Source organism: Alligator mississippiensis, chromosome 3 (assembly GCF_030867095.1).
Source record: "Alligator mississippiensis isolate rAllMis1 chromosome 3, rAllMis1, whole genome shotgun sequence".
Classification (NCBI taxonomy): domain Eukaryota; kingdom Metazoa; phylum Chordata; order Crocodylia; family Alligatoridae; genus Alligator; species Alligator mississippiensis.
Window position 1 is genome coordinate 78,440,930 of NC_081826.1, and position 24,610 is coordinate 78,465,539.

The following is a 24,610-nucleotide window of genomic DNA, read 5'->3' on the forward strand; positions in this document are numbered from 1 at the left end:
CATCATCATTTTGTAAAATGTTTGTTTTCATCAAACATAGAATGACATGAATGAAGGTGTCAACAAAAATTTCTACCTACTGACCACTGTTTTCATACCTTATCTCAATTGAAATTTACTCACACAAAGGGATTACATAAAGGAAAGAAAATGCTTTTCTGGCAAGAAATCTGCACAATATGTAAGTTGTACCAGTTGGATAACAGCTATGTAGCAAGAAAAACTAAAACCACTTTTTATCCTCCATAGATCATGAATATTCTAATTACAGCATGTGCAGACTGGTTCAGTAAGAAAATCTGATGATAATTAGATTTATTCATTTTATCTTACAATATTTGAAGAGAATTTTGAAGGTGGAAATAATTGTGAAAACCACTAGTTTTACAGCCATAGAAGTAACTATAAGCACACCAAGCATCAACAGTCATTTGTTGCTAAGGAATACAGGCTGCTTAAGCTATACATATCAGGGCTTGTCAAACAGGGGTACACATACCACCAGGGGTACTTAAGAAAGGTCTTCAAGGGTACGTGGGAGCGGGCAGAAACGCACTGCACCCCAGGGCACAGCGGCGGAGCCTCCTCTTTTTTGAGTGGGGAAAAGCCAGAAAAAAAGCTATTCAGCATCTTCCCTTAGCAAACATACACAGCATCAAAAGAAGTATTAATGATCTACTCTAATGACAGGGTACCCAAATATGTACATTCTGATACCTGTATTAATTGAGAAGTAACTTTGCTGAAGACAATTATAACAGCATCTAATTTAGAACAATTAAACCCTGTATATGTGCTGCAACAAGGAGAAGGAAAAGAAAAGTGGGACTTCTCTAGGACAAGGGACATGGGTATCCTTTTCCCTTCTTCAAACTACAGAATCAGATTAAATACTAAATAATAAGGATTATGGATCAGTGTTAAATTGGAAAAATGTAATATAATTTTCCATAAAAGAAAAACTGGGTTGAACTTCATCAATCCAATTCCTTGCCTACGTATTAGACTGTTGACTGTTTTAAGCATCAAACTGTCTTGGAGAGACAACATGAAAAAAAGATCATATTTTTATCTGAACATGAGCTTACCACAGCACTTAAAATCTTATAACTGAAAAAAATTATTAGAAGGAGGAAAATGTATGGTCTTCATTTTTCATTTTGTTTAACTGCACATTTGGCAGCATTTTGTGCATAGTCTGTTGCACGTATTTTAGGTTTTGGCATCACTCATATACCCTGCTTTGGCATCACTCATATGCCGTGCTTGCTTTTGCTGAATTGAGGCAGGAGTGCCTACCACCTTTTGGCATAGAGTCCCTATTCTGGTTTTGGAATTTTAATGTCAGATGGGTGCATCTGTTCCCATGCAGTCTGCTTAAAACCCACATTTTTAAACTAAACGAAAAAAATTAAGAGCTTTCCTCCCCCCAGTTATTTTTCCTCTTCATGTGTCTCTGTTTTTTGTTTCTGGCTGGAACTGGCAGTGGAATTGCTGAAATACAACAAGAGAAACCAATCCAACTGAATTGCTGACTCAATTCCGAGAGCCTGTTCTCATCAAATTTCAGTCTAGCATTCCAGATTTTAGTACCCAAAAATCCAGATGCTTATCGTATTATTTGTGAGGGTGAACTATCCCTAGTACTGAGCCACTATGAAGGTTGATACATTGTTTGGGAAAAGTAGATGAAAGATAGTGCCAACTATGCTTCAGACAAGTCACTGACTTAATTTCAGTTCTGTTTGAATATCTAAATTACTGAGTAAATTGCTTTGGTGTTTATCTTTATGTTCAAGGAAAGATAATCCAGAGATAAACAAGTCAAGTCACCGAGCTTGTTCCACATAAAACCCTTGTTTTAACTCAGTGATACTCAGATTGAGACTTGCATCCTACAAGTGACTTTTCAATTTATCAGTTTTGGCTTTTCCCAGTAAATATCAATGCTTTTCTTTTTTCTTTCCTTAACTGTATGGACTAGGTAGATCTTTCCTACAACCACGAATAATCCAGCATATACATTATCTATCCCCATTAATTGTAGTACAAATATTGCCACTTTTAATGCATTTCCCTCTGTTGGACTATTAATGAATTACTATTAAAGAATTATATAGTTAATTAGGATGCTATGATTTTTGTCCTTCTGAACTACCTGTAATTCTCCTAAGGTAATATGTGATTATAGCTTTCTGATTAAAAGACTACTCAGGACAGAGTGTGAATGATCTTCAGACAACTTTTATAATTAGGGACATGATCTTCAGACAACTTTTGCAATTTTCACGGAAACCACAAAAAAAAAACAGCAATCTCCACAATCACCACGAAAAATAGCATTGGCCACCATTTCCCAGGAAATTAGTCAAATAAATAAATAAATAAATTGCTGGGGAAGGCGCTGGCTGGCAGGGTGGTATGAAGTGAGGCAGCCAAAATCGCAGCTGCCCCTTCGTGCCTCACTGCCAATCAGCACTAGGGCAACACAAAGGACAGCAGGAGTCAAGATGCAGCTTCCCTTTGTCCTTCCTCACCCCAGGGCTTCTTTGCCAATCAATGCCAAAGGCCAATCAGCACCAAAGGGAGGGGCCGCCACAAAATGACCATGAAATCGGCTCTTCAGGCTGCGAAAACTGCTTTCCATGGAAAATGGAACCATCTGAATACAAAGTTGAAACTTTATAATAATGTCTAGTTGTGATGTTAGCTGTACAGGTTTCCCTCGATTTATGCAGGTTCTTTATATACGAACTCGCTTTTATGCGATGAGCGTATTTAGATCCATAATTCGTTATATGCGAGGTAAATTCGCTCTGTGATCAGCATAGATGCCCCCCCCACCCCCTCCAAGCAGCTAAGTCTGTGAGGGGAGGGGAAAGGGCCATGGCCCCACTCACCCCAGCTCCAGCTGCAGTGGCTCTGAGAGCAGCCAGCGCCAGCTGCCTGCACCTGCTGGGCTTCACTATGCCCTGAACCCCCTGGGGCTCTGCCTGTCCCCACTCACCCCAGCTCCTGCTGCAGCTGCCTGCACCAGGGCATGGTGCAGCCCAGCGGCTGCAGGGAGCTAGCACTGCCCGCTCCTGGGGCAGTGCAGCAGGAGCTGGGATAAGTGGGGACAGGCAGAGCTTCAGGGGGTTCAGGGCACGGTACAGCCCAGTGGCTGCAGGCAGCTGGTGCCGGCCACTCCCAGGGCGACTACAGCCGGGGCTGAGGTGAGTGCCGTGCCCCACACCGCCTGGGGCTCCACTTGTCGACACTCACCCCAGCTCATGCTGGAGCGGCCCCCGAAGCAGCCAACATGGGAATCCATCCTTATTTCTTACATTATAAAGTGGGTTCACTTGATACGAATTCGATTTGTGTCGCATTCTCCAGGAATGCATGTACCTCATAAAACAAAGGGAAACCTGTATTTATATAATTATCGTGTTCATAGATTCATAGATGTTAGGGTCTGAAGGGACCTCAATAGATCGAGTCCGACCCCCTGCATAAGCAGGAAAGAGTGCTGGGTCTAGATGACCCCAGTTAGATGCATATCCAGCCTCCTCTTAAAGACCCCCAGGGTAGGGGAGAACACCACCTCCCTTGGGAGCCCATTCCAGACCTTGGCCACTCTAACTGTGAAGAAGTTCTTCCTAATGTCCAATCTAAATCTGTTCTCTGCTAGCTTGTGGCCATTGTTTCTTGTAACCCCCGGGGGCGCCTTGGTGAATAAAACCTCACCAATTCCCTTCTGTGCCCCCGTGATGAACTTATAGGCAGCCACAAGGTCGCCTCTCAACCTTCTCTTGCGGAGGCTGAAAAGGTCCAGTTTCTCTAGTCTCTCCTCGTAGGGCTTGGTCTGCAGGCCCTTGACCATACGAGTGGCCCTTCTCTGGACCCTCTCCAGGTTATCCACATCCCTCTTGAAGTGCGGTGCCCAGAATTGCACGCAGTACTCCAACTGCGGTCTGACCAGCGCCCGATAGAGGGGAAGTATCACCTCTTTAGATGTATTCATCATGCATCTGCTGATGCATGATAAAGTGCCATTAGCTTTTCTGATGGCTTCGTCACACTGCCGACTCATGTTCATCCTGGAGTCCACTAGGACTCCAAGATCCCTTTCCACTTCCATGCCACCCAGCAGGTCATTTCCTAGGCAGTAGGTATGCTGGACATTTTTCCTCCCTAGGTGCAGCACTTTGCATTTCTCCTTGTTGAACTGCATTCTGTTGTTTTCTGCCCACTTGTCCAACCTGTCCAGGTCTGCTTGCAGCTGTTCCCTGCCCTCTGGCGTGTCCACTTCCCACAGCTTTGTGTCATCCACAAACTTGGACAGAGTACACTTCACTCCCTCGTCCAAGTCGCTGATGAAGACATTAAAGAGTATCGGTCCAAGGACTGAGCCCTGCGGGACCCCACTGCCCACACCCTTCCAGGTCGAGACCGACCCATCCACCACGACTCTCTAGGTGCGACCCTCTAGCCAATTTGCCACCCACCGGACTGTGTAGTCATCCAAGTCACAGCCTCTTAACTTGTTCACCAGTATGGGGTGGGATACCGTATCGAAGGCCTTCCTGAAGTCTAAGTATACGACATCCACCCCCTACTCCCGTGTCCAGGCATTTCGTAACCTGGTCATAAAAAGAGACTAGATTGGTCAGGCATGATCTGCCTGCTACGAACGCGTGCTGGTTTCCCCTCAGCATAATTTGCCCTGCCGGGCTCTCACAAATGTGAGCCTTGATAATTTTTTCAAAGACTTTGCCAAGGATGGAGGTGAGACTGACTGGCCTATAGTTGCCCGGGTCCTCCTTCCTCCCCTTCTTGAAAATGGGGACCACGTTGGCCCTTTTCCAGTCCTCCGAGGCTTGGCCCGTGCGCCACGAGCGTTCAAATATTCCCGCCAGTGGCTGTGCAATGACGTCGGCCAGTGCCTTCAGTACTCTCGGATGGAGCTCATCCGGGCCTGCCGACTTAAAGGCATCCAGTTCTTCCAAGTGACTCTGCATCATCTCAGGGTCTACGCATGGTAGTCTGGCGTCTTGCTGCTGCCTCTCTACAATCCCAGTGAGAGCCTTGTCTTGCCCCTCACTTAGGAACACTGAGGCAAAGAACTCGTTGAGGAGTTCAGCCTTGTCCCCCCTGTCCGTCACCAATTGCTTCTGCCCATTTAGTAGGGGTCCTATTCCTCCCTGGGCCTTCCTTTTACTCCCTAGGCCTTCCTTTTACTCTGTGTTATTCGGATGTTTTATGTTTCAGGACTCTCCAAGCTATGAGCTCTTTTTAACTGAGGACTCTCTTTCCCCCTTCCTTACAGTAAGACAGAACAGTTGGAATTTGTTTATTGCCACATCTGAGTTTTACATGAAACATCTATTTCTTTTTATTTGAAGAGTTTATTATGATAGAACTTTTGTATTACCAACTTGTTTAACTTTGCTGCATAGATAGGTCAAATAGACAGAGTCCCTATTAGCTAATTATCATGTGTAATCTTAAAACTATTAAATACATCATTCAGTAAAAAAAATGCAGTTGGATTATTCCAAGGTGACATTTTTCATATTTAACTTATTCTTATAGATTCCTACAGTACACTGCATGCCAGGAACAAGAAAAGGTATCTGCAATAAAATTTTCAAACAAAATACCTATCCATGTTAGATAAATACAAGGATTTTTTAAAGAGAAAACTTGATTTAAAAATAATTTAAAAAAACAAAGTAAGATTATTCACACTGGTGGCATCAAAACAAGTCCTCTTCAGACCTCTTACTTGGCACTGCTACAAATCATACAGAATTGGGCATATGTCACTGAAGAAAACTGCATTCTTTCCTGCACAATAAATGGTTCCAGAAATAATGCAGGTGCTCAAGCATCTTGTAAAACAGTGCCTGTGCCAAACAAACTTTTAGTGCCACGATCATGACATGGCTGATGATGTCCAAGGGAAACTGTTTTCAAAACTCATGGTAAGCAACCAGCCATTTCAAAATTCAACCTGATAAAAGCAACATTTCTGTATCTGTACCATTTCTACTATTTCTGACGTTTCTATTGAAGGAAATACACTCTTTTGCAAAGCTGTACTGAGATGGACAGTAGGAAAAGAAGGGATTGTGTCTTCAAGACATTTCAGAAGGTAAATTACTAGAAGTAACATACAGCAATCTGCAGAGATGGTAAAGTCAAGGTCAGATAGAATAGCAGCTTGGTCAAACAGATGCAAATCACTATACCTAATGCATCTCATTTTCACTTTCTTATACACCCATTAAGGTTCTGTTGCTAAAAAAATGCCTAAAGCCTGTTGCAGCTCTTACATTAAGCTATTTAGACAGCAAAGGAACTTATAAGAGTAAAAGTCTAGGTTTTCCTGAAATTGCAGGAAACACCTTTAGTAATGCATTTTGGGAGGCAGAATCCAGCAAGTATGCCCCAGAAAAAAAGATTTAATTATTTATTATTTCTGTTTCAGTTTCTTAATATTGCTTCCCTACAACTAAAACAGGCATTTTGGGAAGGGGTCTATGAAAATATCTATCTGGGAGAGGATCACAAAACCCTGATATAATCCACTTTTTTACAAGTACAAAATTACAGAGACACACCTTACACTAATTTTACATGCAAAACCCCCACTATTATACAGCCTGATAAGTCCAGGGACATACATTATACACTCAATGGTATGTAAAACTGTTTTTGCACAGACACTTGCTTAGCTATACACATGATGCCATGCCTGCACTGTCAGGTAAGGATAAAAGTTAACTCTGAAAATCATTTCTCCACAATAAAATTGCAGAAGTATATTGTATCACACAATATCGATGGAGTTAGGCTATTCTGACAATTCAATGACAGGAAATAACCATTTTTGAAAATATAAAAAAGTTTAGTTGCACATTAATTATCCTCAACATTTATATAGAAGCCTCTTTGTATTAGTTAATACTGACATTTTAGTTGCTAAACTACAGCAGGAATTTTGGCAAATATTTTTTTTTCTAACTTGTTAACCTTGTTTTACATGTCCCAAATGCATTAGTCATGATCATTAACAGAGGAATAAAAGTCATAACTCCTTAATAATCCTTGAATAATTCTGAACTGGTTCATCTGAATTTATTTAGCTCATTTTTCCTTCGTGAGTGGGTAGAGCAGACTACAGTATTTTGCTCAGTGCCAGTTCTTGGCTTCATCAGTTGCTCATTAAATAAGATCTGATATTTAGAATTGGACTGAATGCACATGGGAACTCATGTAAAGCTGCCCGTATATCATTGATAGCTCTGCTGCTAATGCAAAGTTTATCCAAGACTCTACATTTTTAGCTGACATGAACAAAGCTGTTTGCCATCCCCTGTTTTTGACGTCAGTGGACAACTACCCACTAACAGTATCTGTCACTGCAGAATGCTTGGAATTTCCTCACTTGTAAAAGCTGGAAAGTTTCAAGCACAGACTTTTCATTTTAACAAAATGGTACACTTTATTAGATTTTGAGATTTAGAACATTTTCTCTGCACAATTATTAAATTAGAACATTTTCATTCAGACTAAACATTTTTCTCCCTCAAGTAAGTCAGGCTATCCTACATATTTTCAAGAATGAAAAACAATTTTCATAGTGTCACAACACCACATTTTAATAAGATATGCCAGCTGGTTTCTCTGGCTCTTTTCTGAACTAGCTGCACTTCTCCTAAGGTAATATGTGGTTATAGCTTTCTGATTAAAAGACTATTGATGTCTTTTAACCCTCAGACTTTAGAGTACAAATTAAAACCACTTATTGGCTATTTGGGGTGATAGCCACAAGCTAGTCTTCTGATCTGTACCTCAAACCTGTGGTGACAATCAAATACAAGTTCCCTGAACCTCTTACTACTATAGATGGCCTTTCAGATTTCGCATTAACTGCATCTATAATTGAACATTCAAGAAATTGATATCAGGCTATAACTGGTATTAAAAAATAATATTAAGCATATCAAGCTTTATTTATTGAGATCTCCTCTTGCTTACCCTCCCTTCCTATGTGGACTGACTTGCTCTCATTTTGAACTAACTCACTCCCCTGATTGAAGCTCCCTTCGGAGATCAGCAGTATCACTCAAAAATAAAATACTTCCTCCAACCAGGATCTCAATGAAAGCTTCCATGACACTTGGCATCTGTATGTAAAATGAACTGTTCCAAACAGGAGATTTTACCATACCTTCAAATCTCCTATGAAATGTGAACTTTAATTTCTACCCAGGAGAACTTTTATGATCTTTTCTTCAATACCTGAAGAAGGGTGTTTGTGCCCAAAAGCTTGTAATTAAAGTTTTGGGGTTTTTTTGCAAAAATCTAGTTGGTCTAATAAAAGATATTGCCTCTACCATGAGGTCCTGATTCCATGGCACTTGTAGCTTCTGTAGGTGAGCGGACGTAAAAATCAGGCTGGAGATACCTAGCTTGGACATTCAGCTTTTCAAAGAAATCATCTGTGCCGTCAGTACCTAAAGTGTTCCATCCAGATACCCATACATAAAGGTCACCAAAGATCTTCTCATCAGTAACAATTTTCTGATTTGCTTCTTTTAAATGCAGGCTGTACCTTTACAGATTGATCATTTACTGATACTGAGGCATATCCAACCTCTCCAACTCTGTTGAAAGCTGGGTGGATAACTACAGATTTTTTTTAAGCACAGTATTTTAGCTTTCTATGTAGCTATGAATATTGCTATAATGAATCAGAATGTCTTCAATGATTATTGTGTTCAGATACTGACTCCCAACTGGTTATGTTTCAAAAGGCAGAGTAGATATGCACCTTAAAAGAGTAGCTAAATCAGAGATATCTAACATAAGCTTTATAAGCATAAGCTTACTTCTTCAGATGCCATGTAGGGACTGCATTATGCAGAGCTGATAAATAGAAAGTGGTGACTGGAATACAAAAGGTGGGGAAAGGGGAAGGAAAAAGGAGGGGGCACTGCTGAGAGAAGCAAGGTGGGTTTCAAAACTTATAGTATGCAAAACCCCATGCTCTTCTCCACACCTATAAAACCCTCCCATTCCAGTTCCCCCAACTTGGCCACCTGTGTGATATTTCTCCACTTCCAGGTCTGGTTCGCATGCACTAGGTTCAAACTACCAGATCAGAGGCTCAATGCATCCATCATGATCTTGTCCTCCTGTGGCATGTAATAGGTTTTGTTGTTGTTATTACTGGCTGCTTTATGATGGTGAAGTACAGGCACAGACATTCCTATGGACCCCTTTGGACAATTATTTATTCTATAGCAGCCTTGATGACCCAAATGACCCCTTTCGGTTCTATGTCCATAAGAAGGTTTAGAACATTTTCTCTGCATGATTATTAAATCAAAATATTTTCATTGAGACTAAACATTTTTCTCCCTCAAATCATAGCAGCTTCATAGCAACTATTTGTCCTTTATATTGTGGGATTCCCCCTTGTGTGGACTCTTTTTAATGGTGCAGCACCTCCAGATGTCTGTTGACTTTATGACAATCATATGAACTAAAGAACATAGATGCATCACAAGCAGGTCCAAGGAAGTGATCCTCCCACTCTATGCGACATTGATCAGGCCGCAGTTGGAGTATTGCGTCCAGTTCTGGGTGCCACACTTCAGGAAAGATGTGGACAGCATCAAGAGGGTCCAGAGGAGGGCCACTCACATGATCGGGGGAAGCAGGGCAGGCCCTACAAGGGGAGGCTACGGGACCTGAACCTGTTCAGCCTCCACAAGAGACGGCTAAGAGGAGATCTGGTGGCCGTCTACAAACTGGCCAAGGGGGACCAGCAGGCAATGGGAGAGTCCCTGTTCTCCCGAGCACTACCAGGAGTAACAAGGAATAACGGCCATAAGTTGATGGAGAGTAGATTCAGACTAGACATCAGGAGGCACTACTTCACAGTCAGGGTGGCTAGGAGCTGGAACCAACTTCCAAAGGAAACGGTGCTTGCTCCAACCCTGGGGGTCTTCAAAAGGAGGCTAGACAATCACCTTGCCGGGGTCATTTTACCCCAGCAGTCTTTCCTGCCGTGGCAGGGGTTCGGACTTGATGATCTGCTTAGGTCCCTTCCAACCCTACCAACTACGAAATTATGAAACAGGTAGACTATGGAATTGTTCTCTTGAAGACAAAGATATATAAACTACAAGTTCTTCCCAAGTGTATCCAAACTAGACAACAGGAGTGGGCCTACCTATAGATAAGTTTCACATGCATTCTTTAGTTGTCTGGCTAAAAAGGATTTTGATCTTCTGCACCTGTAATGAAAGGATGAAAATAATACTCATGATTTTATATAGTTCTTTAAAGATGTATTTGGCTCTGCCGGTAACAGGTTTGTGTGCGGGCCGGGTCGGAACCCAGGCCCTTTTCGTTGCGCTGCGCGCGGGCTGTGGCCGGCAGCCCGGGCAGGCCGGGTCGGAGAGGGCGGGCGCCGAGCTAGAATTAGGCACAGACACTTAACGGTTGATTTTAAGATTGTTTACTTACACCAAGAGGGTCGCGGTGCAGGCTGAGAACTTGCTTGAGTTGCAGTTACAAACAGAAAACACAAACAATCACGTGGAGTTTGCTAGGCTCCACACAGACAGAACTCCGGATGTCCAGGACAAGCGCGCATAAAACTCGTCAATACGTCTTATAGAAGGTTCCGTTCGAAGACGGGAAGAGGTGGGCGGTGGATCAGGCCGCCAAACTCCTCTGAGCAACGCACAGGGTTTCTATTACCCTGCCGCGCACACCCAGAGTCCCCACGAGATGGATGAGGAGTCCTCTTCGGCTTGGACGGAAACTGCTCAAGCCTCTTATACGGCTAGCAGGCCAATCGCTAGCTGCCACGTGTGAATAATTTAGCACTAGCCAATTGCGGGGCACAAATTTGCATACGATGAGTGGGAACTCTTTGCACCATGCATTTCTGTGTTGCAAAGGAAATGCACCCTGCAAAGACAGCTGCAAAGTGGCTGGAACTCTCTCCTTTGCACACGGGTTCTCTGTGCAGCAGAACTCCACCATGCAATGAAGCTGTAAACCCACGGGGATAATTCTTAGTGCCGAAGCACACACACAAAAAATCAGACCTTTGGGTCATGACAGTTTGTATACTTTTTTTTTCTTTTTCTTTTTCCATGTTTAAGATCCCAATTTGAAGGTTATAAGAATGTCTTGGGAAGCATGACAAATATTGAATTAAAGCACACATGGTAAAACCCTCAGCATTACTCTGTCAAAAGAGATAAAACTACAAAAGAACTCAGTAAAAGAGATGTGGCACTTCCTGTAGAGAGCTTTCTGAGAATGTATGTAAAAAAAAAAATCAACCTGATTGTACTGGCTTCTTTTTATGCCATTGTACCAGGACAGACGACTGTTACAGGAAAATATACGGTCAGTACAAGATAATTGTAAGAAGGCTGCAGTTATTACAGTTTCTTCTTAAAGTATCTTCAATTTTCCTAACTGCATGGTCTCTTGGATGTAATCACCAACAGATGATATGATCAGATCTTTGGCTCCAAGGCCACTGCTGTACGTATCTACTTTAGAAGTAGTAACCACGCTGGCTTTAGAAGTTTGAGTTTTGTAGAATTTTATCTGCTGGCTGAGCCTTTTTCCCCTTATCAGGATTCTCCCACTCTGCATTCTTCAAAGGAAGAATGTAAAGACAGAAAGCTAACTTTTTCCAGGGTAGGGATTTGGCCTGTTACTTCTCTTCTCCTTCCTTGTCTGTTGAACAAATATCTATTCTATCAATACTTTTTTAATGTATCAAAGCACTCTGAAGGAACACACTTCTCTGTTGTTGATCCCTCACATCCAACTGATCAACCAGTTTCAGAGAACTTGTCCTTATCTGTAGAGGAAGTAAAGAAGCTGAAGTTCTGCAGAAGATGTTTCTTCCATACATTTTTTTGCCCTTGTATGAAGAGTAGGACAACATAACAAACAATTGTTTTTTCTGATAGCGACAGATTTGGGAAGACATGATTTTTGCATTTTGCTAACACAACAGCCCAAGCTGCTACTTTATCACTAGAAATATTACTGTTATCAAACAAGCTGAGGCATTCTATAACAGCATGTTTAGAAGGTGTCCTTTGCCTGGAAAAGAGTATAAAAGAGCCTGTCCTCCCCTTTGCCTAAAATGGGTGTACATCCATGTTAAACACATGAGGAGTTATGTTGGGGCTTGCTTGTCTATCCAGGGAAATACCCCCAAATAGCTATTCCCCATGTAGACACTTCTGTTCTATACCAGTGGTACTCAATCATTTTCCCCAGTGGGCTGGATGGGAAGTGCCAGGCCTCATAGCAGGCTGGATCTGGCACCAGGGGCTAGTGCCATGGGGCCCAATCCAACCATACAGAGGGAGCAGGGGACAGCCTGCCTCTGATCCAGGCATGTGTGACTCAACCCAAATCAAACCATGTGGGAAGAAGGGGGAGTGGCCTGGCCCTGATCTGGCTGTGTGGGCGGGTGGGCATGGCACTAGGGGGAGGGTGGTGGTATTAATCACTACCGCCAAAGTTCCTGACCTGTGGGGAATCCCATGGGCCAGATGCAATTGCTCCATACACTAGATTTGGCCTGTGGGCCAGAGGTTGAGCACCCTTGTTCTACAGCAAGGTTTTGACCAGTCTGCAGGGTGGATGAGGCCCCATGCCACCCTACCAACTGCCCCCACTCGCCCCACACACCAGGATCCAGTTCTTCCGCCCCAAGCATCAGGATCAGGCTCTACAGCACCCTGCGTGCCTGATCTAGTGTGCAGAGTTGGGTGACAGTGCCAGGAGCTGGATCTGGCCTGCAGGCCAAGGGCTGAGCACCCCTGTTCTATGCTAAGGCTAATGTTTTCAATGCACTGTGTTGTTATACAAAAGTTAGCTCTAAATTAACACGGTACATAAAATATATGTCAAACTTTGTGCTGCTACACATATACTGCTTCTGGCACCAGAGCTCTCTCATTTGGAGCTGTCTTGGGTATCTCATCAGTGTTTCAGAGAGCACACTGCAGACATATTGTAGAGTGGCCTCTGTCTGTCTTTGAAGTTGACTGATGGGGTGCTCAACCCCCACTCTGTGGCACCGTGTCATCTAGCCTGCAGTGCTCCCCATAGGTCCAGATATTCAGTGGCAGAAGAGTGGTGGCCACTCCCTGCTGCCAGATTTCCAGACCTGTGGGGAGCCCAGGGTCCTGCACGCTGGATCAGATACCCAATCTCAGCATGTAAGGCCAGGTGGGAGTAGCACCGGGCCCCAGGGCCTAAGCCAGGTGTAGTGGGCTGGAAGCAGGTGGTACAAGGACCCCAGGGCCCAATCCCAGCAAACAGGGATAGGAGGGGGTAGTGCTGGGCCCCCAGAGTCCAATCTTAGTGTGCAAGGCAGAATGGGGGTGGCACTGGGACCTAAGATCTGATCTGACCTGAGGATTAGCCCCGCACCACTCATCTGGCCTGCAGGGCCAAGAGGTTTAATACCACTGGATTAAACTAAAGGCACTCTGAGGGCAGAATACGAACAGCCATAGAGGAAGTTAACTGCATTTTAAATTCATATTTTGCCTTATAAAGGTATTTTTCCATCCAGAAGAGCTTTAGAAAGGTACTTATCTCTGTAGACTTAGTTTGAGGAGGTCATAGCCATTGTATAACGGTAACAGCTGTGAAGTTCAAATTGGGAGAGTACTCTGTTACCACACTTCTTGCTAAACTATGCTCAGATGGAGGCTTTGCCTACATGTTGCTGGCTCCCCATCAGCAAGCCATAACACTGCTAGCCTCTTCCTGCTTCATGCCACTTAAATCCATTGCTCTGGACATGTAAGTGTTTTTGGAATAAAGCTAGAATTGACTAATCTCCTTCAGTCATAGGACTGAGACATCTTGCGATTCAGACAGCTTCCTCCTTTAAACAGATTTTTTTGTTTTTCAGTCTGTTTAGAACAAGCCAACCAGGATACGTCAGGTAAAGGGAACATTCTCTGCAAGTCGTGTCCAGATAAATCACTTTTTTACTTATACTTGGAACATCAAGAATGGATAATATGAAAAGGTTGATCTAACAGCTAAACTTAACATTCAGTGGTCTGCTTACCTCCATCCCTACCAAAAAAATTAACCTGACAAGACAGAAGTAGCTTTTATTTCAGCATGCAGATTTTAGCTAGAAGCAAAAAGAAGGCATGCCTGATAATGATCAAAAATCTGAACTGCCCCTGGCATCCCTTGAGAATAGAGCTACCCAGCTGTAACACAGATGCTGTAATACAGAACTGAGCCTTAAGCTGTACTGTTCTGGATCTACACTGTGCTCGACTTTCATTAATGTTCATCTCTATCCAGTGGCATAGTTTTCCCATGTCTAAATGTAAGAGGATTAACTATAGCTTGAATTTTACCTGAGGATATTAAGGAGAATAGGTTGGGGCTTCTTTTTGCCAGTAAAACCATTCTCATATGTGCACAAAGTAATATGCCAATTCAGGTATTCAACTCCAAGTAATGCTTGCTTGGGATCCTCTAACTTATATAAGTACCCAAATGTCACTGGCAGCCTTGGGGCTAAGGAAAACACAGAGCTGATATAAAAAAAAAAAAGTCACCTTCAACTATTCCTCCTTTCTTATCCTATGTTAAGTGTAGCTCAGTGAGATCCAAGATCAGGGCTGAAGTGTCTGCCAATGCACTCACTTCATGAACTCTGACTGTAGAATTCATGCATTATATTAATTACACTTATAACTTTCAATAAATAGCGAGGCCAGATGATCCTCTCACTAAAAAGGAATAAAGCAGGAGTAATGCTATTTATGTGAAAGCTATGCTTGTGTAACATTAGTGAAAGTGAGAAGGGACTCAAACCCAAATATAACATTTTTTTATTTAGGGTTCATAAACAATTTTCAAAGTATTATTCCATAGTTTTACAGGCAAGAGAAAATTGAAATCCAGAGAGTTGTCAAGGTCACTAACTTCCTGGAAGTATTATTCTTGTATGAATATCAAAATGTATTAAGATGGCAATATAATTAAAGGAATATATATATATTTTTAAATATGCCAAAAAGACTAAACTCAGTAAAAACTTTAAATGGTTTATAATTAGGGATGTACTCAAAATGCAGAGCCTGGGGTCAAATTTCACAGGCTCTGGGCTCCAATTTTGCAGGTAGATCATGGCTGCCCCCCACCATATGTATGACTGGCTGAAGCAGCTGGCAGACACATGACTGTCATTTCCCCCTCGGTCCCGCATCACCACTGCTCCCTGGCCAGGCCATGCTGCCCCCCTAACTCGGCTCTGGTCCTCTGCTCCCACAGCCACAGCCCAACAACATGACCCTCCCAAACTCGACCCTGGTTCTGTTCCCCTTTCCCTGCCCCCCACCCTTTGCAGCACCCACTTACTGCAAGATGGGCCCAGCCGGATGACATGGCTGCGGAGAAAAAAAAAAAAAAAAGCAGCACTGGGCCTGTCCCTGTTTGCACAGGCTGCATGAAAGCAGCTCTCTCACCCAATCAGGAACCAGGGATGAGGGCATCTTGGTTGCCCGGGGAGAAAAAAAAAGAAAAAAAAAAAATGTATATTTTTACATGAAGCCCCCCCTTTCCCTACTTTTTTTGCGGAGCAACTTTTTTCTGGGATTTCTCGGATTTTCACAGAAAATGCCCGATTTCTCATTCTCCAAGAAAATCACAAAATTGCAATTTTGGTACATCCCTATTTATAATTTATAACTATAATCCCCAACTCAATCCTCAGTTAAATTTATCTCAAAACAGTCTAAGGGGGCATATTTGGTTATAGAAGGCAGGGATGGCCAAAGGGTCCAAAGGGTACTATCCACACTGTCCTTAGGGCTCACAGTCAAGCTGATAAATTTCACACTTGTATGGATTATTAATTTAATTATAAACCTTAGTACTTTCAAGCTTGACAGATTTAAAATGTTTTAGAACATCAGTTCTCACCACTCTGTTAGATGGGATAAGTAGTACTGTATCACATTTACAAACATATGTAAGCTGGGATCACAATACAAACCTGAGGCTGTATGTCCAGAAAAGCCTAATCTCTCACTCTTGTTTACATACCTTAAGAGGGCAAACGCAACCTTCGTCTGGTTGGAATAATCTCGTGCAAAGTGACAAAAAGCTTTTTAAAATACTAACATTGTTCTAACGTGTTATTAAAAACATCTAATCTCTCTTCAAAGTCTGCAAATTTTTAATTAGTCTTCATTTAAGATGTTGTTAAGAGGCAATGGAATGGATTCTGTAGCCCCTTTCGTTCTTTTTGCCCTGCCAACACAGTACAAAGGTGACAGAGGTTACATCTGCCTTGAAGGGAATCATTTCCCTGCAGCTGGCAATAATTCTCAGTAAAATAAGCACCCTACCTTCAAGATTCTTAATTTAACTTTAATTTTATGAGATACATGAAACATTCACCTGAAAAGAAAGAGCCAATTAAGAGAGAAATAAAGGCCCAATCCTACAAATCTTCTCTCAGACATGAAGTTCCACTGAAGTCAGTAGGAAAACTCATGTAAAGAATACTCATATGAATAAAGACTTGCAGTAATGGGTTCTTGGATTACTTATTATTTGTGTCAGAAAGCAAAGTTAGTATTAATCATAATGATGTGGTAGCATAAGACTCTGGAAACATTTACAGTTAATTTTCCAAATACAACTTCAAAAATTATTCATGCAAATTGCATACTTTACCTACCAGTTTTCCCAAACTGCACATCTTTGTCTAACAGCCTGCCAACTGTGCTCACAAAATGTACATATCAAATTCAAAGAATGAATTTCTAACAAAATGATAGAACAGATCTCCAAATCCTGGCTCCTAAACTGCTTGTGGAAATTTTGCTTATGCACACACACTCAGAACTTTTGCATCTAACTACTGTTCTCCTATATTCAGCTGTCCTATCAGTGTATACAAATAGATGTAATACAAAACTCTGGGGCATAATTTAAGAACAAACGTGAAAATTTTGCTTTACAGGTTTAATTTACAGCAGAGGCTTGTCCATTCATTCCACCCCACTCTGCCTCATATTGCAAGCATCTCAAAATAGCGGATGACCTTACATTCTGTGCCATGTGCCCTAAGTACATAAGGGTGATTTAAGGATGAAGTGTCAGCGTTGCCATGCCTTTCTTTGCTTGTTGATCTGCAAGTCAAACCTCAAACTTATTTTCACATCCTACATTTTTATCCAGCTTCCTTTGTTTTTGATTGATGATATAAATAAGGCAAATATGCAAATAGGCTAATTTTAAAAATAGGTCTATCAAAACAGGGTTTTTTTTAGTGTTTTTAGATGGTTTTGACCCATTCAGATGTTAAAAACAGCTTTTTTTAGACAGTGAAGCTCTGTCAGCTTTGCCTACAGACCACATCTGTACTTTATTTTGACATGTAATGCTTATTTTAGATTTGTACACACTTGTGCCCACATCCACAGATCTGCCATGTTCCTATATCCTAATGACTGCAGTCCAGAACCTGATTCCTGAGGTTGATAAGACAAAATATTTATTAATGATCTGGAACTAATTCTCATAACTCAAAACCTAAATCTATTTATGATTTTGGGCTGTTTATAAAAGAGTCATGCACACTTTTACATCTACCACTTTCTATTGATTTGGCATTTTTTTTTAATATATCAAGTATCAGACCCCAAATTTGAAAAATTTTAAAACATGTTGCGCCTGTTACTTTTTTCTAACTTTAGTGCACGGTTTCAGGGGGAACTGCACCCCAACTTCTTGAAAACAAAACTCATGTCACATGTACGCGTTACACCACATGGGAGTGAAAACTGCAGGGATGGTAGCCCCTGGTGAGGCCACAAAGCCTGCCAAGTTTCAAGAAGATAGGTGCAGGGGTTTGGGGGGAACTGCACCTCAAGCTGAGGACAAGCAAAACTCATGACATGGGTGACACTGTGTGTTAAGGTGCAGCAGGGTGAAAGCTGCAGGCATGCTAGCCCCTGCTGCAGCCACGAAGCCTGCCAGCTGTCAAGGAGATGGGTGCAGGGATTCTGGGTTCTGGGGCCCTGCACCTCTGGCCACAGGCAGGCAAAACTCATGACATGGGTGCTTGTGGAACTGACTGTCTCTGTCTTGGGCCAGTTGATTGTCTGTATTGATTATTTCCTCTCCTTAGTCTGTGGTTTTGTAGGTGTTAATCATTGCTAATTAACTCGTAACAACCTTAAATAGCCTCAGCAGGGGCCACCACCCCTGCAGTTTTCAGCCTGCTGCACCTTAACACATACAATGTCACCCATGTCACGAGTTTTGCCTATCAGCAGTTTGAGGTGCAGTTCCCCCCAAACCCCTACACTGATATTCTTGAAACTTGGCAGGCTTTATGGCCTCACCAGGGGCTACGACCCCTGCAGTTTCTCCCCCGCCCCCGTGGCGTAACACATGCATGTGACATGAGTTTTGCTTTCAAGAATTTGGGGTGCAGTTTCCCCCGAGCCCCTGCACCAATCTTCTTGAAACTTGGCAGGGTTCATTTTCTCTGCAGAGGCCACATCCCCTGCAAGTTTCATCCAAATCAGACAAAAAACATCAAAGCTGTAGACATTTCATTGATTCCCCATTATACCCTACGGCCAGATCTCTGAGGCGGCTCCAAAGCCTCGGAGCCACTTGGCCAGACCAAAGCAGGAACCCGGTTCAGAGCTCTGGATTGGATCACTGGCATCTGAAGCAGCCGGATCCGAAACCAGATCGAGTAGCTGCCTACTCACACAGGCCTGATAACTTTATCAAGCAGTTGACAGGTAGTAAGGACCCAATGAGTGGAGGGAGAAATAAAGATAAATCAGAGAGAAATTTAGAGCCATGTATATGATGTGGAAGGTGAAGGCTAAGTGAGAAAGCCCCCGATAAGAGGTGGGAAGCAAGCAAATATTACAGCTGTAGATCAACAGGGAGAAGAAATAACAACACCAAGCAATATGAACCCATTATTTAATATATGTCTGGGAATTGTGTTTAAGATTTTTCAGCTACTCATCTTTTTGCATTTAAATTGCAATTGGTTGCACCTGTAGCTGAACTATGCCTCTATTAAAATGTTTGAATCTCCTCCAAAACACATGCAATCTTATTTGAAGGAATGTAAGTTTGGGAGCAGAGGACAGAGGTAAAAAGGGAGATGAAACTGTTCTCAGTACTATTCAGTAGATTAGGGACCTAAAACAGGAAGAAAAAAATATTTTATAAGGAAAAGTAGTCAAACTAAGGAGTATGCTTCTGTCTGAAGACACTTTTAACCTACTGTGGCCATGGTAACATTGTGTGAAAGTGTTAAACTGTGAAAGGCATAAGTAGAAAAAAGTTCTCTAAGGGGACATCTACACGAGACGCTACGGTGCCATCAGGCACATCAGGCATCATCAGGCACAAAATGTGATGCCAACACCAGTTACTGTGCTGTCATTTAGTACTCACTTAAGCCACTGAGCAACTACTAAATAACTGCACAGTAACAACTGCTCAGTCAGCTGCTCGTGTAGACACAGTGTGTGTCAGTGTGCATATTTTACAAGGGACTAGAGAAAAGATGACTAATATCCAACTTCAGGAAGACGTCAAACTCCTCATCATATGCCAAAGCCCTCACGCATGTACACAGGCTCATAAAAGTTTTCACTGTAATCAACTTACGAAGCCCTTGGTCCAGAAAAAAGACCAATCCCAATAAAAACCTTTTTTTTTTTTTTTAAACACACATTTCAGAGCCTGTTAACCATCTGTAGTGAAGAAGAGTTTGTGGAGTGGAAGACAACACAATGAAAATGATAAAAGACAGCTGACCATGGTAAAAGTTAGCAATTCATTAGAAGCGGTGAGGATGCTTTTTACTTTTTCCCACTATACTTTACTTTGATGTGGACTTGTCTGAGTATAGTGCTACAAGAACAGACTTTTCCATTGAGTGACATCTTAAAGTGAAGACATCAGTGAAGAATTCCTGAACTACTTTACTACAAGAAAATATGCGTTTTATTGGCCTCATCAATGATAAGATGTTATTCATGCCTGTCATAAATTCTAAACATGAAAATATTAAAAGAAAAACAAAATTAAAGCCTGCAGCAGTGCTGGCAAGCGTAACCCATATGCCTCTTTTTCTTAAACAAACTATTGTTAGCCTGTCTTCCAGAAAATTTCAGAATCTGCCAACAGATTCATTACGACAGACTTAGTGTGCTGCACGACAAACACACTGACAAAAATGCCTCCTAAAATATTGTAGTTAGAACCCCTAATTCACCGTACCTACCAGGGAGGATAGATGTGGATGATGTCTTGTGGGCCTCCTCTGAGGTGGCCTGCTGTCTCCTTTGTAAAGAGAACCTTGAGTATGGGCTCAGTATGGGTTACAGCATCTTCCAAGGAGCTGTCAGAAGAAAACTGTCTCAGCTGCTGACAGATAGCAACTTGCATAGTGCACTCCTCATGCACCTCTAAGATCTTCACAACTAACACACCAGACTTGCCATCTGTAAAATAAGAAGCAACAAAGCAATTAAAAAAAAAAAAAAAAAAAAAAAAAAACTCAGGCAAAATAAGCTATAGGCTAGAGCAGGGATGGAGAAGGTCCGGCCCACAGGCTGGATCCAGTTGGCCGGGGAATCCATTTCCCAGCCGCCCCTGCCCACATGGCTTGTGCTGGTTTCCATGAAGACCCCAGCCTCAGCTGCGCCAGCAGCATGCACGGCAGAGCAGCGCAGGGGGCTGCTCCGGAGCTGCTGGGACCGTGGGATGGGGCCAGCTTGCTCCAGAGCCGGCACAAGTCATGCGGGCAAGGGCGGCTAGGAAATGGAGTCCCCGGCCAACCAGCAGCCCAGAGATTCCATCCCTGGACTAGAGCATTCCCACAAAGATGCACACACAGACTATGTCCAGAGCACCCTCCTTTCTTCAGGCAAATCAGTCTGGACTGATACATATACCAAGTGAAGTACAGCAGTATCTATATTAAAATATATTAGTATAGAAATTATGAACCAACCAAACATGGAAACTTGTCTGTATTTTTTCTAAATACTGATAACAGTACCAGACACTATAAAATGGTGGGGGAAGAGGAAGGTCTACTTTAAAAAAAAAAAAATCTGTTGATGTTCCACCTCGGTCACCTTTTACCAAACGATCTCTTTTAAATATTGTCCAATTTTCAATTCCTCCCCATTTCAGTCCTTTTTATGGAAAAATATTAACGTTTTCTGTGTAAGGCCTGAATAAAGAAGATTTGAAGACAGGACGGGGATCTTCACTTACAACTGGACAGCTAAGCAAACAGCAATTGCCACTAATACACCTCAATCTCTAATATCCCTATGTGCCTATTATTTGGGGAATTAAGGTAGCTGATCCACATACTATATATTCTCTGCTCCTTTACATACCCCTTTACTATAATGGAGAGAGGCACTGCAGCAACAGTAGTTAGGATCTTCTATATCCATACACTGTACTAGCATTTACATCCTATGAAAGCAATCAAGTCAAGGCGGAACCCAACATTACTGCCTCTGCTATTCAGTTTCTTCTTCCTAAAGCATGCGATATACAGATTAATGTTAAAAATTCAATGTGTCATGTAAAGATTGAAAGAATTGGGATGTCATTCTAATCCTGAAATGCATATGCTTATCAAGCAAAAATGGAAGGATATATGCAAGTCTGAAGAGACAAAAATATTATGCAGGAAACTGAGGATGCACATCACATAATTTGCTAAAATACATTTACTTTGATGCTGAAATTTAACAGTTTTAACAAGATAAAAATATTCTCTTCTTTGCTTTTTCCAGCAAAGTATCAGAGGCTGTTTCAGACTCATGCAGCTGATGCCATAAGTAATTCCTATTTTCTTGAGAAACAGGAACCAAGACAGCTACAGGGACAAGATAGAGACTATCATTTTTCATTTAACCAAGCCAAGTGCCTAGGGTGCTATCTTGAATGTGTCAGCAATAATGGTTATGGCACCAGGGAAAGCACCTGTCATTTAGAGGTCCTAAGTTTCTTAGAAAAGGTGTTCAGTCTAGTGTGGTTGAGGTGTTGTGCTGATAGGGAAAATAAATTTCCACAGGAAGAGAGAGATGTTTTTACAAAGGTTATGAATTCACAACTACAACTTAACTAACTACTTCCTCTTAAAGACCCTAAATCCTGTCAAACAGACAGTGCTGTGAGCCTCCTCTGTCTCTTCTGTTGCTCTTTTCTCTCTTCCCCTATGCTCTGATGCACCATACGTTACAGTAAAACTGCCCTGACAAAAAAAAAAATTTGCTGCAACAGGCTGTTGGACTAAGTGCAATTTGGAAACCAGAAGGGGTAGCTTTCATGGTGGAATTAGAGGAGGGATATGTTTTACATCAACAAGTTTAATTTTAAAAAATCCTAGCAAACAAAAAAGCCAACATTTTGACAATAGCCAAGTTAAGAGCATCCAACTGGTACAAAGAGCCCAAAACATGACAGTTCCTTCAAAGAACTCAGGGAAAAGAAAAGGCAGCAAGAGATTTACTTGGTCTGCAAATAATTATTGCGAAACTAATTGATCTTTGTTTTCAGCAGACTTTGCCATCCAACAGTCCCAAAACTGCACTCGAGGAGTAGAAGGCTCTCCTTTAGGCAACTGTAACATATGTTACCAGCCTCGGTTTAGATCTAAATGCTGGCTCCTAACTGAAAAACACCTGGTCAATGAGCATTAAAATAACTTTCAAGTCAGCTGGATTTCTAACATCTCAACCACTCAGACAGGCTACAGAAGTCAAAATTCTTCAAACAAAACTGAACTGTCGCAACCCTCTCTCAGCCATACACTATGGGAACTGCTGGAGTTCCTAGCTTCACACAGCTCATATTCTGACCTTGGCCATGGGAAGGTGCCTGACTGTTAGTGGGGTAGAGTGGGATGAAGAGGAATTGGGAGAGAGACCACTGGATCTAGCACTCCCAGCTCACATGGTACATGGGATAAATGCAGTCATTCTAAGAAAAAAGGTTGATCCAACTCTCTTTCTTCCCACAGCATTGAGGGATCAAGGGAGGAATTATGGGTATACCTCTGGTGCTGTGCAGGATTTCTCTCTAGAAACAAGTTATATGGTTCTGATTTTTTTCCCTTTCTGCAAGCTGAAATATCCAGAAAAGCTGGAATATTTTTGGTATTTCATTTCAACAAAACTGAAATATTTGGTTACTATTTGTCCTTTTTAATTTTTTAATGATTATATACAATTAAGCTAAAACAAAAACAGTTCAAAATGGAAAGGCAAAATGTTCTACTCCAAAAGACTATTGAAGCTGTTTATTTTCATCTTCATTTCAAAACAAAATTTCCATTAAAAGCAACATCTGCATTTCCTCACAAGATGACATTTTTCACTGAAAAAGTCTTTCACAAATGTTCTAACTAGCACAGGAGACCTGGGACCTACTTCCCACTATGCCACCAGCCTGCTAGATGATTTTGGCCAAAGCACTGCAACTCTGTGCCTAATTTTTTTCATGTGCAAAACAAGGATAAAACTGGTCTTTGAATACTTAGGGTGCCCTGTGCTGCCTTAGCCAGTATGCATGTGCCTTTTCTCTAATGTGATATTAAGTGCAGTCCTGCCTAAACATTTAGGTGCATGTGCAATCACAGGTACTCTGTGATCCAGCACCTAGGCAAGAATGGTTGTAGGGAGTGGAAAATACAGACACTGAACATACTATACTACTGCCATTTTGAATAAGATGTCTGTGTTAGTGTCAAACTGGTCATCCTCGCATCTAACTCAGGGGCGGGCAAAGTCCAACCTGCAGGCTGAATTGGGCCGTGGCACACTCCATTTCCTAGCAGTCCCTGCCCGTATCACTGCAGCCAGTTTCCATGGGGACCCAAGTAGTGGCAGGGCCATGACAGCGTGGGACCAACATTTCCATGGGGAGCAGCCCCAGCAGTGCTGGCACCTTGCAGCGGTGACAGCATGGTCCAGAGCCGGAGCAGAACCGTGATCTGCTCCCTACACGCTCCCACCCAGAGCATGCAAGCAGCAGATCACAGTTCTGCCCCAGCTCCAGACCATGCTGTCACCGGTGTAAGATCCCAGCCCCGGGCGGATCCACCCGTTTGTCCACCCCAATCTAACTCTGCTGAGGGGGCCCTATCTGTTAAGCATACTTAAAGTATGCCTAACCAAGAAGAAGGAGGTCCCAACTTTTGCCTAATTGTCTAGTAATTAGAGCAACTACCAGGAAATGGGAGACTTGTATTTTATGCCCAATTCAACCTCAGAAGGTTTGAACATACATTTCCCGCTTCTCAAGAATGTGCCTTAATCAATAGGCTACAGACAATTTTCAAACTTTCCTACTGAAGTTGGCCAACTGAGTAGCCAAGAGTACAAGATTCATGAGACCAGAAGACAAACAAGCAAGAAGGAGGCTGACATTGTAGCCCAGTGAAAAGGTACACAGCCTTGCTCTCTTTTTGGCCTATGCATATTTAATAACAGTATTTAAT

The 24,610-nt window shown here is 42.3% G+C and overlaps 1 protein-coding gene across 5 annotated transcripts in view; it reads right to left on the bottom strand.

The window, feature by feature from the left end:
- The window catches only part of SPIDR (scaffold protein involved in DNA repair), a 340,147-nt gene that overhangs the window by 186,544 nt on the left and 128,993 nt on the right, over window positions 1-24,610 (bottom strand). For all 5 annotated transcript variants that reach the window (XM_019498649.2, XM_014606829.3, XM_014606828.3 and 2 more), the window contains one exon: window positions 20,366-20,585. In XM_019498649.2, the coding sequence (XP_019354194.1) occupies window positions 20,366-20,585 (220 nt within the window). The remainder of the gene's footprint in view (window positions 1-20,365; window positions 20,586-24,610) is intronic.